This window comes from Mandrillus leucophaeus, unplaced genomic scaffold (assembly GCF_000951045.1).
Source record: "Mandrillus leucophaeus isolate KB7577 unplaced genomic scaffold, Mleu.le_1.0 Scaffold38, whole genome shotgun sequence".
In the NCBI taxonomy this organism is placed as follows: domain Eukaryota; kingdom Metazoa; phylum Chordata; class Mammalia; order Primates; family Cercopithecidae; genus Mandrillus; species Mandrillus leucophaeus.
In genome coordinates this window covers 2,840,687-2,851,672 of record NW_012104031.1, presented here as the reverse complement: position 1 = coordinate 2,851,672, position 10,986 = coordinate 2,840,687, and the positions used below count along the sequence as shown (strand labels likewise).

General features: G+C 51.6%; 1 protein-coding gene across 2 annotated transcripts in view; it reads left to right on the top strand.

Moving 5' to 3' along the window:
• Nucleotides 1-7,062, top strand: part of PRELP (proline/arginine-rich end leucine-rich repeat protein) — a 15,276-nt gene extending 8,214 nt beyond the window's left edge. For both annotated transcript variants that reach the window (XM_011990482.1, XM_011990481.1), the window contains exons 2-3: nucleotides 579-1,567; nucleotides 4,135-7,062. In XM_011990482.1, the coding sequence (XP_011845872.1) occupies nucleotides 595-1,567; nucleotides 4,135-4,310 (1,149 nt within the window). In that variant the 5' untranslated portion in view covers nucleotides 579-594 and the 3' untranslated portion in view covers nucleotides 4,311-7,062. The remainder of the gene's footprint in view (nucleotides 1-578; nucleotides 1,568-4,134) is intronic.
• The last annotated feature ends 3,924 nt before the right edge of the window (nucleotides 7,063-10,986 follow it).

Genomic DNA, 10,986 nt, shown 5'->3' with positions numbered 1-10,986 from the left:
TTTTTTTTTTTTTTCTTTTTTTTTGAGACAGAGTCTCACTCTGTCGCCCAGGCTGGAGTGCAGCGGCGTGATCTCAGCTCATTGCAAGCTCCTCCTCCCATGTTCACGCCATTCTCCTGCCTCAGCCTCCAGGGTAGCTGGGACTACAGGAGCCCTCCACCACACCCAGCTAATTGTTTGTATTTTTAGTAGAGATGGGGTTTCACCATGTTAGCCAGGATGGTCTCGATCTCCTGAACTCGTGATCTGCCCACCTCGGCCTCCCAAAGTGCTGGGATTACAGGCGTGAGCCACCGCGCCCGGCCCCCAGTGTGCTTTCTACCAGCATGCCCCCTGCCCTCTTCAAAGCAGGCTCAACACATCAAGTGGCTAAGCCAATGGCCAAGGAATCCAGAGCCTCAAACCCTTGTTACTCCCTCACCTGCTGGGTACAGGCAAACAAGGAGATGCTTCTACAGCTCCCCGAGCTCTGCCTATCTTCCCTGGAGCTCTAGTTCTGCCCAATTCTGGCTTCAAAAACATGACATCTAGTTACTGAGGGCCCAAGGCTAATGACCTCCTGTGTCTTCTCCCTGTAGGTGCATCACCTAGATCATGAGGTCACCCCTCTGCTGGCTCCTCCCACTTCTCATCTTGGCCTCGGTGGCCCAAGGCCAGTCAACAAGACGACCAAGACCCGGGACTGGGCCCGGGCGCAGACCCAGGCCCAGGCCCAGGCCCACACCCAGCTTTCCTCAGCCTCATGAACCAGCAGAGCCAACAGACCTGCCTCCTCCCCTTCCTCCAGGCCCTCCATCTGTCTTCCCTGACTGTCCCCGCGAATGCTACTGCCCCCCTGATTTCCCATCTGCCCTCTACTGTGATAGCCGCAACCTGCGAAAGGTCCCTGTCATCCCGCCCCGCATCCATTACCTCTATCTTCAGAACAACTTCATCACTGAGCTCCCGCTGGAGTCCTTCCAGAATGCCACAGGCCTGCGATGGATTAACCTGGACAACAACCGAATCCGCAAGATAGACCAGAGGGTGCTGGAGAAATTGCCTGGCCTGGTGTTCCTCTACATGGAGAAGAACCAGTTGGAAGAGGTCCCCTCGGCCCTGCCCCGGAACCTGGAGCAGTTGAGGCTGAGCCAGAACCACATCTCCAGAATCCCGCCTGGCGTCTTCAGCAAGCTGGAGAACCTGCTGCTCCTGGATCTCCAGCACAACAGGCTGAGCGACGGCGTCTTCAAGCCCGACACTTTTCAGGGCCTCAAGAACCTCATGCAGCTCAACCTGGCCCACAATATCCTGAGAAAGATGCCGCCCAGGGTCCCTACCGCCATTCACCAGCTCTACCTGGACAGCAACAAGATTGAGACCATCCCTAACGGATATTTCAAGAGCTTTCCCAATCTTGCCTTCATTCGGCTTAACTACAACAAGCTGACAGACAGGGGACTCCCCAAGAACTCCTTTAACATCTCCAACCTGCTCGTGCTCCACCTGTCACACAACAGGATCAGCAGTGTGCCCGCCATCAACAACAGGCTGGAACACCTGTACCTCAACAACAACAGCATCGAGAGTGAGTGGGGTGGGCCAGGGCGGGGCCGAAGGCAAGGATGTTGGCTTGTGTAGCGCCTCCACCCTCTCTAGGGAGTCTCAGGGTGGGGTGGTATAAAAAGCATCCACTTTGGCACTGGACTTCAATTTATGGCCTTGCCACTTGCTATCTGGGCGACCTTGAAAAGATATTTGACCTCTCTGGGAAGTTTCCTCATCTGTAAAGTGAGAATGGTAATAATACCTTCTATCATGAAGGTGATATGAAGACGTAATAGTTTAATATGGAGAAAGTGCCCAAAATACCATACCTGGAGGGTCATAGGTTTTCTTCCTCCATTCTTCCTCAGCCCCAGTTCCTTGGCAACTGGATCTATAGGTAGGGTAGACATGGAATATACTCCTGGACATTATACTAAAGACAGAACAGAGACATTTAAATACCTACCCTGAAATGCCCTGGGCCGGCCCTCTGCAGAAACCTGCCACTATGGGAGGATGCTTCTTCCCAACCCTGAGCCTGGGTTTTTATTCAGGGTACGCAACTGGTAAAAATGTGGCAGTCAGGAAAAGAAGGTCTGTATGCTGGTGCTTTCTGAATCTATCCGGAAGGGTGCAATGTTTAGGTAGACTTAAGGGAGAGTTTGCCTGACTGACATTTACAGGGTCCTGAACTTGGAGTATCAGTTGCAGCCCAGGAGAGGAGGTTGGAAGTTGCAGTTTTGCTTCAATCAAAAATTTCAACTCTGAGCAGAGCATCAGCAGAAAGTTTTAGAAGTGAAATAATATTTTCTGGTCCTTGAACAAAATCAGCCTACATTCACACAAGAGAATCAGCCTACATTCACACAGCAGCAGAAGGAAAGAGAGGGATTCAGGGAGAAGAGAAGGACCCTTAGAATGATATTTGGGGATCCTTAGGTTCCAAGCCAAAGAACGAGAGGGAGATTGTTGGTGTCTCTACCGACACCAACAATGGGTGAATAGATCTGTTTGCTCATTTGGGATAATTTCAAGAAGTAGGGGAGGATTTTTTTTAATCTTACAAAAAAAAAAATGGGAAAAGGGGAAGACTGTCTAATTTTACCCTGGAGACAGTACACTAAAATAAAACACATTACCCCCAGGAAGCTATGAGGCCAAAATACAGACAGAAAGGATACCTTGATTAATAAATGGCTGATAGGTCTCTACCAGATTATGGAAGAACAGGTTGCTAGAAGATATCCTAGCCCTCTAAGGTTGAAGTGAGAGAACTCACACCTCACCCACATGGGCCCACCCCATCCAGCCTGTCTCCTGTGTCTTTCACAGACAGAATGGGCTAAGTGGGGGCCTAGGTCAGTGTGACAATTACGTTCTTCACAATGACCGTAATGCTGCCACTGGTACTGTCCTCAAACAGCTTGCAAAATGCCTTTGCCAACATTCTCTCCCCTGATTACAGGGCAGGCACCACTCTTACCATTTCACAGATTGAAGAACTCAGCATCAGTGTGGCTAGGCAACAGCCAGCCCCAAGCTCATAAGAGAAAACCCCTGTGTCAGGGCCCTTCTGCTACTCCAATGGTGAAGGAGAAAGAGCAGGAAAAGGAAGAGGAAGACAATTACAATGAAGATGATGCCTACTCTTCCTCCTCCTCCATAAATAAGTGAGGCAAGGCTTAGGGAGAATAAAACAGTTCATTTAAATGCTGGCATGCCTGGTGCCACCGGCATCTAACAAGATGTGATGGAGGAAATGGAATCTCAGGCCACAGACCCTTCAGAATCAGTAGGCTCATCATGTCCCTGGGGCTCCAGAGCTCTCCCCAGACCCTCTTTCCTCTTCCTGTCATCCCTATTTCGGTTACCATCTTTTGCCCATCCTCATGTCTCACATCCAATTCAAAGGAAAACATGCAGAGTAATTTTCACATCCATCTGCTGGCTTCAGATCTCACCTTACTCCATAGCTTCTCCACACTGTAGCCAGATTCATCTTTGTATAGCATAAACCTGAACATAGGGATCCCTAAGGACCCTTCCAGATTTAACACTCCAGGATACCATGGTTCAAGTACCCTATTAATAACATTGCTCTCATAAAGACAGCCCCGTTCACTGCCGTTCCTCAGACCAGAGACCAAAAGCCTCTTAGTGAAAGACTGTTTGAAAGCCTACCTACCTTCCCAGCTTACTCTCCTTAGTACACCACATTGCACTATTACTATTCCCAGATTCGCCCACAAGCAGAATTTTGGCCTCTACAACTTCATTCAAAGATTCCTCTATCAGAACTCCATCCCCCAGGTCTCCACCTGTTGTAATCCTACCTATTCTTGAAGGCCCAGTTCAAAATTTACTTCCAATTCTCTAGAGTGAACTTGTAATAACAGTTGTTGATCAATTCCAACTTAATTCAATTTACAAATGAGTAAACTGAGTCTGGAGGTCAAGGCAGCTCATCTATGATCGCACATTCCCAAAGCTAGCCAGTTTCAGAGAGAAGTCTACAGTCCTTGCTCTCGGGTGTCCTCCCCCTTCCACTTCCTCATCTTGGCCGCCAGCCTCCACTCCCTGCTGATTTCTCGTCTTCTTTTTCCGTAGAAATCAACGGAACCCAGATTTGCCCCAACAACCTAGTGGCGTTCCATGACTTCTCCTCAGACCTGGAGAACGTTCCACACCTGCGCTACCTGCGGCTGGATGGGAACTACCTGAAGCCGCCCATCCCGCTGGACCTCATGATGTGCTTCCGCCTCCTGCAGTCCGTGGTCATCTAGGCCCTACTCTGCCACCGGATCTGCTCTGACCGCACTTGAAGGCTGGGGCCCAGGCGCCTGTGCCCGCCATTCATTTTCTCTCTCTCCCTTTCTTGCTCCCAGCTTTGCCTCCCTTATCCCACCCTCGAGGCAGGGAAAAACCATCTATTCTTCTGCAGCCTCAGGAGCGAGACTTCCAAGGGCTTGGTTTGGTCCCACCCAGTTGAAAGACACCCAGTGCACACCCAAACTCCTGGCCTTCTGTGGTTTCCCTTTGTTCCAGAAACACAGATGTGTCTAAAGACTTGGTGTCCCCTTCTCTCTCCTCCCCCACCCGCCACTCCTGGGTACATCTGGGCCGTGGACTGACATCTGATCTTAGTTCTGGCCGAGCAAGCAGCCGGGAGGTAAGGTTCAGAAAGTTCCCCTGGAGACTCCTCCATCTTGGGCAGCTCTGGCTCAAAGAGGCCGAGAAACCCAGTTCTCCTGGGCCAAGGATCTCTTCTGGCAAAGCTGCTGCTCGGCCGCGCGGTTCCCCGGCACCAGACATCGCCCCGGCCCTGCTGGCCCGGGTCTCCGGGAAGGAGGAGCGAGGGAATGACAGAGGTGGGGTGCAGGGTCAGGGCTCCCGCAGGGGCCTGCATCTGGCCAGCCGGTCACAGGATGCGCAGGGGGGCCCCTCCTGTTCCAGAGTGAACATAGCACACGCTCTCCTGGCTGGGCCACAGGGGGAACAGCCAAGGAGAAGAATGGCCCAAGGAACTAGGAAGCAGCCATGGGAGAGGGGAGGGGTTCAAGCCCGGATGGACCCGCGTGGCGTCGATGGGTCCTGCGGCCCCCTTGCCCAACCTCGGGTTTAGGGAGCAGCGTTCAGTGTTTGTGTAGGGGCGGGGGAGGGAAGAGGCAGCAGCCCCGCCCCCGCCATCTGTTCTCCATCAGTGTGCGCGGCCCAGCCTTTTCCAACCCCGGGAGGCGGCTCCTGAGAAACAGGGAGGAAGGGGCGGAGCACCTGGACAGTTCCCAGAAGCCCCTCCACGTTTGAAAATGCGCCTCCTCCCCGGAGACAGACGCGTGGGTGCCACCTAGTGGCTGGTGGGGGTAACAGCTGGCCCCAGTCTTCCGCCTGGCCCTCTTCCTGGGGTGATTTTCCTCGGTGGAGGAGGCCCGTGGGGTGCCAACATGGAATAACCATGGGCCGTATGCATGGTGTCGCTCTCCTCTAAGGTCTAATGGGCACAAACGTCCCCAGGCTGGGCTCATTCCCATCGTGAGTGAGCTCAGGTGAGGACACAGTCGGTTCCCGTTTGTTGTATGCCCTTTAAGAGTTCCTTCTCAGCTTCCTCATCTGTAAACCGAGGAGGTGGATAAGATGCTCCTGGCCTGACGCGGTGGCTCACGCCTGTAATCCCAGCACTTTGGGAGGCCGAGGCGGGCGGATTATTGCCTGAGCTCAGGAGTTCGAAACTACCCTGGGCAACATGGTGAACACCCCCCCCACCCCCCGCCCGTCTCTACTAAAATACAAAAAAAATTAGCCAGGTGTAGTGGCGCGTACCTGTAATCCCAGCTACTGGGAGGCTGAGGCGGAAGAATCGCTTGAGTCCGGGGAGCGGAGGTTGCAGTGAGCCGGGATTGTGCCACTGCACTCCAGCTTGGGCGACAGAGTGAGACTCCGTCTCAAAAAAGGAAAAAAAAAAAACAAAAAAAAAAACAAAGATGCTCCTCTGAGGTCCCTCCGGCGCTCATGTTCCGAGTCTGGGGCTCCACACCTTAAGTCATACTCGAATGCAGGACAAGTCCTAAGTATTTGTCCCTTCCCTTGAGTAATTTATTTTCTGTATGGACTGTCCGTCCCCTAGAGGCTTCCCCACCCTCCATGCCTGGCCCAGGTGAGCGGCTTGGCAGGTCTCCAAGTGGAACCCGGTCCAGACAGGGCTGCCTCGACTTCACCTTCCCCCCAACTTCCTCCAAGGGATGCTGCCCCTTCTCAGCCCCCTACGTGTGTATGTTGGTGGGAGGCACAGGGGATGGATGTTCTAGAAATGAGTAAGACACAGTGCCCACCCCCAAGTTAGGATGAAAAATGTTCCAGAGGTTTTTAAGAAATTGGATTAAGCTGGGTCCCTGACTTCAAGAAATTCCCATTATGCTCCTTCTCACCTTTCTCTTTTGCTAATTATGGAAAATAGGGCCCATTTCATCATAGCCTCCTTCCCCCGTGCTCCACTACAATCGCCGCATTCTTTTCTAGCTGCAGCTGGTTTCTCCAGCTTAAAGTCGATGCCTTATGGTGCGTTATGGCCGAAAGCAACTTGGTGCTTCGGCCTGGATAAGAGCCCCTTCTGCATCTTATCCACAGCTTGCAACCTCAGCCCCTTTGATGAGGCCCTCAGGGGAGAGGTCAACCCAGACTCATTTAGCAGCAACGCAATCACCATCATCCCACTGCCCAATCTAGAATATGTCTGCTTTCCATTGCTCTCTGCAGCTGTAAGCCAAAGGGGATTCAAAGTAAATTGGCTTTACAGGCTCCCCTCCCCCAAACACACACACAATGGGCTGGTTTCTTTTGAGTTTAAAAAAGCCCCCTTCTCCATGCACAAGTTCATTCCCTCCATGCTGTTGTCATCGACATATACAGGTGTGTATGTAGGTGTACATGTGTATTCTGCACGTATATCTCTTCTCTCTTGAAGACCGTGTTAACTTTGTGAAATAACTTCCACATTTCAACACGCTTCACAGTAGAGGAAATAAAGTAATATGAAAAACACCCTGCTTGAACTCGACGGTGTGAAAAGGTCAAGAATAACAATTTAAAGTCATCTTGCCGGCTGGGCACGGTGGCTCATGCCTGTAATCCCAGCACTTTGGGAGGCCAAAGTGGGCAGATTGCCTGAGGTCAGGAGTTCAAGACCAGGCTGGCCAACGTGGTGAAACCCCTTCTCTTCTCAAAATACAAAAATTGGCCGGGTGTGGTGGCGCATGCCTGTAGTCCCAGCTACTTGGGAGGCTGAGGCAGGAGAATTGCTTGAACCCAGGAGGCAGAAGTTGCAGTAAGCCGCGATTGTACCACTGCACTCCAGCCTAGGAGACAAAATGAGACTCCATCTCAAAATAAATAAATAAAAATATAAATAAAGTCATCTTGCCACCCACCCCCTACCGTTGAGCCACCATGCCAAGCCCCAAAGCCTCTTACTTGCTCTAACAAGATAAGTGGAGAAAAGATTATATTCTTAAGAAATTCCTATGAAAGCTATCCTAAAGCCTTTTCTTTCTTCTTTTCTTCATATTTTTAAATAGAGGCAGGGTCTCATTATGTTGCGCAGGCTGGTCTGGAACTCCTGGCCTCAAGTCATCCTCCCACCTTGGCCTCCCCAAAGTGCTGGGATTACAGGTGTGAGCCACTGTGCCGAGCCCCAAAGCCTTTTCTTGAAGAATTTCTCCCAAACTCACAACCCTCATGAAAAATTAATCCTCAATTCCACAAGACTGCCCAGACACAGACCAAATATCTATATATATTCCTAAAGTCAGACCAGAAATCTAACAACTGCATTCGAAACCCAAAGCCTCAGGTCCTTTCAACCCACACGTACTAAATTGTTGAGGGTCTCCCAGGAGCTCTGTACCGAGGCAGACACAGAAAGACACAAAACGGTCGTCTTCCCTGCCCAAGTGAAGCTTACAGACTAACTGGGGAGATGTGGTGTGCATACAAAACAGTAAAAGAGCTGTCTCGAGGGGAGAGAACATAGAGCCAAGTCATCTGGAATGGTCTACATGCCATGCGGAAGTCCACAAAAGGGTTAGAACAGGGTGTACTCTCTTCCAAGGGAAGGTTGATGCAAAAGTGGGGTTCCTGACCCTCCCAGCCTACACCATCTTCTTTAGAAGAGAACTGCCAGGTGACACCCTCACTGCTCCTGCCTGGCTACTAAACATCTACTTCAGTTCACTTCACGGATGTTCAGTGGACATCGGTCACATGCCAGGTCCCCAGCTAAGCATTCAAGGATGGGTAATATACACAGCCGCACACCCCTGAGAAACTCTACCTTGGTAAAGGGAAAGAAATCCGTGAATGGATACCTCTGTCCTAAGTGTTTGTAATAATGCTGTGTATGAACAGCAGAGAGGAGAGGGCTTTTCCCTCTACCTGAGGAAAACCAGACAGACTCCTACCATGTGAGCTGGCTCTTAAGGGATAAATCAGGTTTTGCCAGGGGGACAAAAGAAAAAAAGATGCCACCTGGATGGGAAACAGCATGAGTACAAAGGTAGGAAGGTGTGGAGTCTACCCTGTGGGGCTTATGTGTCTGAAAAAGAAGAGAGGGTCATGTTCCGGTCATGGAGTTATGTGGCTACAAGCCCTCAGCAGGGGATATACCCCGGTCCTCCAAAACACAGGAGGGTTCCTGAACTTCCCTGCCTCTCTCTCCCTGTCCATGAAAAGGGCAACAACAGGGTTGGCTGGCCAGACTTCTGTCCATACCACCTGCCACCTCTGATTCATCAATACGCCGTGTGCCTCTCCTAATGAGAGATTAGGATTAGGACGCCTCCCCCACCTCCTGCTTCTTTTGCCAGGCTCTCAGGGAGCTGGGCTGCCTGGAACAACAGTCTGCAGGGTTAGCCGTTTCCCCCCCAGGTCGCATGTATACATCCATGGACAGCCCCTTATATTCATGAGAACAAGAGCGTGTGACCTGCAAACTTGGGAAAGCAAGAGGAGAAGTTGGGAGAGGGTCTAGGATGCGAGCCTGTGTCTGGATGTGGCTCCTGCCGGGAGTGGGGGGAGCAGGTGTGTATGTATTGGGAAGGATCGATGGTGGGGGTGGGGCAACCAAGCAGGAATGGCAGGACCGTGTGTGTCACTGGGAAAGCAGGGAGGGAGGGTGGGACCAGGCGGCAGGGAGAGTGAATGAACAATCGCATTTGCATTTCTCCCAGGAATAAATGTGTGGGGTGGGAGCGGGGAAATCGCCTAGGCTGGCTGTGGGGGCGGAGGGCCTCTGGCTGCAGAGCCCAGGCTGTGGAGAGAAGAGGGAGGCATACAGCCCCCCAAATGTGCCATCTGCCTCCTGGGTGCCCTCCAGGATCCAGGACTATCTTTCCCTCCACCCAGCAGAGCCTCTGATGGTGTCTCTCCCCAAGTGGGGGGCTGCCAGGGGTACAGGAACATGCTCTTCTCTGGTGACCAGGCTCTTGGGCCGAGGGAAGCCCCCTCTCACACCAGCTGGTGCCCAGGAACACAGCAAGCCAAATGCTGCCCTCATGGGCCAGGCTATTAGATCTGCCTCTTCACCTGGTGTGCCAGGGCAGAGATGAGTTCTGCCAAGCCATCTGCTCTGAGGGCCTGGAAACATATGGACTCAGGATTCCTGGGGAAGAAGGTGGAAATAGGGAGGGTCATATGAACTAAAGAAAACTCTCTAACCCCACAGTCAAAAAATCTAGGCATTGGTCCTGGCTCAGTGTGACCTAGGGCAAGTCATGTCACCTCTTTGGGCCTCACTTTCCTCATCTATACCACAAGGATTTGGACTAGATCTTTACGGGGGCTCACAGCTGGAATTCAGTATCTGGATGGTGGAAAGGAGTAGGGAACAAGAGAGTCACTGAGAAACCTGGGTGGACGCCGGGGCACAGGCTGGCAGAAGCTGGAGGAAGACTCTTTAACCACCCCACAGCTGCCTTAAGCAAGGACTTGCTTGGCAGCCTGCTAGAGGCACCAAGGAAAGGGGAGTGCTTCCAGATAAATGCCGTGGGCCCTCTGTATCTGTGGGTTCCACATGCATGGATTCAACCAACCGCAGATTGAAAATATTCAGAAAAAAAAATTCACAACGTTCCGAAAAGGAAAACTTGAATCTACTGTGTGCCAGTACTGTGTGGAATCCATGTGAATGGAGTGAGGTGTAAGCCTTGTGTTTGGTGCTATAGGTAATCTAGAGATGATTTAAAGTACACAGGAGGATGTGCGTAGGTTATATGCAGATTCACAATTTTATATAAAAGACCTCAGCATTTGTGGATTTGGTATCCACGAGATGTGCAGAACCAATCCCCCATGGTTACTGAGGGACGACTGTACCTCTCTGAGGGTTGGGGAGAGGATACTTCCCAGGCCCCCGAGGACCCTACACAATGTCTTCTGGTGTTTATGATCCTTTCTAGGGCCCATCTCCCAATTTCCATTTGGTTTCCTCCTAGCAGATTTAGAGAATTTCCCGTATCCTCATGATCATCATCTGTGAACTTGAAGTTGGCATTCAAATCCTATCACATCCCCCATGCACCTTCTCTTTGAATCACCTAGGCCTGCAGCTCCTGCCTCTGGTGACTTTGTTCAATTATGGTCTCTGTGCTGGCACTCTAGGTGGGGGTGAAGTGCCTCAGTTCCACCTCGTTTTATCTTTGGATTCTGGCTATGAAGTGAAGCCTCATCACTCTCTGGCTGGAGAAAGAAGCTGGAAAGACAAGTTCTAGCTCTCCACATCCTCCCACTCCAGCCTTCTCTGAGGGCTCAGAATATGAGGGATGGGGACCCTTCCTTGCGGGAGATGGCACTGCCTGTTCCTCAAAGATGTGGCCTTATCAGGAGGGTGGGCGAGGAAAAGAAAGAAGGAGCTGACAGAGTAAGAGGAGAGACAGAGCAGGAGCTGGAGGTGGGGGGCGAAGCGGAAGGCAG